This window comes from Scatophagus argus, chromosome 4, assembly GCF_020382885.2.
Source record: "Scatophagus argus isolate fScaArg1 chromosome 4, fScaArg1.pri, whole genome shotgun sequence".
Classification (NCBI taxonomy): domain Eukaryota; kingdom Metazoa; phylum Chordata; class Actinopteri; family Scatophagidae; genus Scatophagus; species Scatophagus argus.
In genome coordinates, this window is record NC_058496.1 from 11,929,919 (window position 1) to 11,933,766 (window position 3,848).

The window sequence follows — 3,848 nt, forward strand, 5'->3', positions numbered from 1 at the left end:
TCTGTTGTAGCCTTGCCCACTCATGTCTAGTCTAAAATGCTTATTCTAGTCTGCAATAGACAGAAGTTTCAAGTTAAGACAAGACCAGACGACTGGTGTGTAAACATGCACATCTGTCTGAAAATGAATGAATGATGTTGAATGTAAACATATGCAGTCCCACTGATAAGATAAACTGGCCTGAAAGCTACCGGCTGCGGGAGGGGCCCAAGCGCATCTGTCCAGCATCTGCCCCACGGGTACTGAATGGAGTGGGGTAATTAACGCACGGAGGACGCAGGCGCGGACACACACACACACACGCACGCACGCGCGCACACACACATCCCCCAGCCTCCATGACGTGAGTATTGTTGTGACACTAAGTCGCCACGCGTCACACTGGTTTCTTTTTAAATGGGCGAGGAAAACAAAAAACAAGACAAAAACTGGCGTGTGGCCACCACGAGCTGTTTTGACCTTTTTTGCTCCTAAACGCCACCAAGAAATCACGCCCTGCTCGGGTCAGATCTCGCTCAGTTCTGTAGCCCATCGGGCAGACTGTAAACACAGCAACACGTTGAGTAACACGCAGACGGGATGCGCGCATGTGCAGGTGTAGCATCAACAAGATGTTTATTAAGGCCAAGGAAGTGTTACGCTGCAGGGAAAGTTCGGATGGCCTATAAATAACATACCAGTGATTCCCCACGCTGGGGAAATCCACTTCTTAGACGATTGTTCCAGAGTTTATCAGGGAATAGATTAATGTCATTACTCGTCCCACTGCTTTATTTTCACCCACAGCAAAGGCTCAGCAATTTACCTTTTACTGATCTGCGTGCTCAGTTACATTGTCCCCTGCGAGGTGATTTGTCCTGCCCTCTGGTTTTATAACTGTCATGAGGAAACATAACAATTATATAACATAACAAACACAAGGCAGACTTACTGGTATTCAGTAATGAAGTGGTAAATAAAACGGTGAATGACTTCCATCAGCGATATGAAAACAATCACTTTACTGAAAGGAGAAATAAAAGGATGCCAAAATTGTTTTCAAACGATCTCATAGTTTGTTCTTCAAACGCGTCTATTAGCCATCACACATCATAAATTCAGGTCGTAAACACGTGCATTTGACATAATATAATATGTAATATATTGTATAATTCATGTGGTCAGCTGAAGCCACAGTGGGTTGAGACTCTGTTGTGTCAGTGGAGCTGTTTGCAGTGACTCTGAAAGGCTATCGTAAACAGGACTTTTAGTTTTTGCTCACTGTGGTGATGTTGGATGTTGACAAGGTAAGAAGGAATCGGTGGTGGGTGGACTGGTGTGTGTGTGTGTGTGTGTAGGGGGGTTCTTGAAAGGTTGTAATTTTGCCCCACGTGGGGTTGTCAACATGGTCTGCGTAACTGCCCGGGGACTTTTGCTTTCCTCACCCATGATGCTCTGAGCCAATGGTAGGAGGCAGGAGCGGAAAAGACCGCCCCATTGCCGAGAAACTACGCTCATCTGCTATAAATCCTCCCACAGCCTGTTCGGAGCTCAGAATAACGCAAGAGGCAAAGACGAGAACGACGCGGCTTTTTGTGCTCACTGCAAAATCCCGATCGCGCTTGGATTATAACTATGACTCTGGAAGAGATCCGCGGACAGGAGAACACGATGGAAAACGCAGACAGGTAAATATTCTTCACACTGATCCCCCACTGTTCTAGCTTCTGGGTTAATGCTTTATCTGTTTATCAAAATGCGCCCCGGTGTTCTGATGATGTGTGTTTTTCTTTGTCAAGGGTGCAAAGTGCAGGCGCAGCCCTGGAAGAGCTGCTGGTCGCTGCTAAGAAGCAGGACTACCTGACAGTTGGAGTTTATGAGTCTGCTAAAGTCATGAATGTGTAAGTATTGCAATTCGTGAAATGTTCAACTACAGTCACAATTCAAAAAGAATTGTATAAGCATAAGCATGAAAGAATATGTTCTGACCAGCTTTCTTGTCTTTTCCACAGTGACCCAGACAGCGTGGCGTTCTGCATCCTCGCCACTGATGAGGAATACAAGTGTGACATCGCTCTTCAGATCCACTTTACCCTCATCCAGGCTTTCTGCTTCGACAACGACATCAACGTGGTGCGCGTTAACGACATCGAGCGCCTGGCCGACCTCGTGGGTGCAGACGAGACCGGCGAGCCCAAGGACGCGCACTGCATACTTGTCACGGTACGTTCCCGGGAGCACCCACTCAGTCAGCCACGACAGCCAGTGAATCATGCATGCATCACCGTCTGAATTTTCTGCACACGTTGCCCAGGAATCCTACTGCAGTGTCTGCACATTCTGTATTTGTGGCAGGCGATCTGACTCTAAATATCTCTTTATTTTCATTGCAGAGCCCCAGTGCAAACCCATGGAAAGACCCTGCTCTGGACAAGCTGAGTCTGTTCTGCGAGGAGAGCCGCAGTGTGTACGACTGGGTGCCTACCATCACACTGCCAGAGCGCTGAACTCACATTCCATTAAGAGTGCTTCACTCATGAAGATGATGAAGATGATGAAAAGAAAGTCAAGGAGCTGAGCTTCAGCTGGGGGTGCCAAGCCTTTCTGCTTCACTTGTCTGGATTAAGAGTCCTTGGCTGTAACCCCCTGCGAGAGCACAACCTTTCGGTGCATTCTGGGTCAGCACGTTGGTTCTGGATTACCCAGAGGAAGGGTTCCGGTTCAGAGGTCAAGTGTGGACTGGGCCGTGTGTAGGTGAAGTGGACAGAAAGCCTTATGGACACAGAGAAGGATTTTGGACTGCACTGCGTAGTGCATGAAAAGATGCTAGGTTTTGACCCAGTTACTGCCCTAGATAAAAGGCAATGGAGAACTGAGCAGAGAAGGTCACGGAGATGGAGAGTGTGCAAGAAATGGACTTATGAAAGTGCAGAGGCTGGACTGAATCTAATCAGATGGGAACAAGGAGCAGGTTGCTCCTGAAAAGGGTATCTGAAAATGCCTCAGTGGACTTTACTTTTCCAGTGCAGCTACCAGGAAGTTCTTGGAGTAAGCAGAGACTTTGCTTGCAAATCCTGATTCGAGCTGTGTCTGTAACCCTGACACATATTCATGGACTATTATTGTTGCTTTCAGATATGCAGAGAAAACAATGCAATATCCATCTGAATTGTATTCATTTTGAATGTTTTGTGAATAAACATTTGAAATCAAACTCATCCTCCCTTGCCAGTCATTTATCTTTCACATTAAGCTTCACAGATCATTGGGACTTAGCGGACCTCGGGTTAGCTAAGTTGCAGCAAAGCGTGGGAAGTTGCATCAGATGACACAGACAGTATCAGGAAATGTTGTATGATTAGCTACCAAGTAAAAGAGAAGAAATAAAATGAGGTTAGAAGATAGACAGTTGGGTGGTTGTGAGAGAGTGATTAATAGACAGACAGAGAGAGAGAGAGAGTAGAGTAGTTGCAACATAATGATGCTTGTGACATGTACTCTTTCCATTCACTGATCCTTTACTGCTCATAGACCAGCTGCCTTATGCGACAGCTTGCACAATCGCTGCGGCCAGAATCAGGGCCGCAGCCGGGGGGCTTACAGGAAAGAGGTTTCTTTTGTTTTCTGTGCACAGACAGCTGAGGCAGGAGAGGTCTGTGTATCAGTGAGTAGTGTGCTTACTTGTAGTTTTGTGCATCCAAGTGGAAATGGGAAGCTGTGTTATATTACTATAATTTTGTTCTGCAGTAGAGCGCTGAGGTTAAACTTTATATATCAGAGATGCACTGTTGGGAAATTTACCATACTGCAGTTTTTCATGTGTGAAAATCCACATTAATAAATCCTGCAATGGCTTACAAGATTCATGC

At 46.2% G+C, this 3,848-nt stretch overlaps 1 protein-coding gene across 1 annotated transcript; it reads left to right on the top strand.

Moving 5' to 3' along the window:
- The first annotated feature begins 1,507 nt into the window (after positions 1–1,507).
- On the top strand, positions 1,508–3,197 carry gadd45ga (growth arrest and DNA-damage-inducible, gamma a). Its single transcript, XM_046387744.1, has 4 exons — positions 1,508–1,667; positions 1,779–1,880; positions 1,992–2,202; positions 2,373–3,197. The coding sequence occupies exons 1-4, from the start codon at positions 1,615–1,617 to the stop codon at positions 2,484–2,486; spliced, it is 480 nt and encodes a 159-aa protein (XP_046243700.1). The 5' UTR covers positions 1,508–1,614; the 3' UTR covers positions 2,487–3,197.
- The last annotated feature ends 651 nt before the right edge of the window (positions 3,198–3,848 follow it).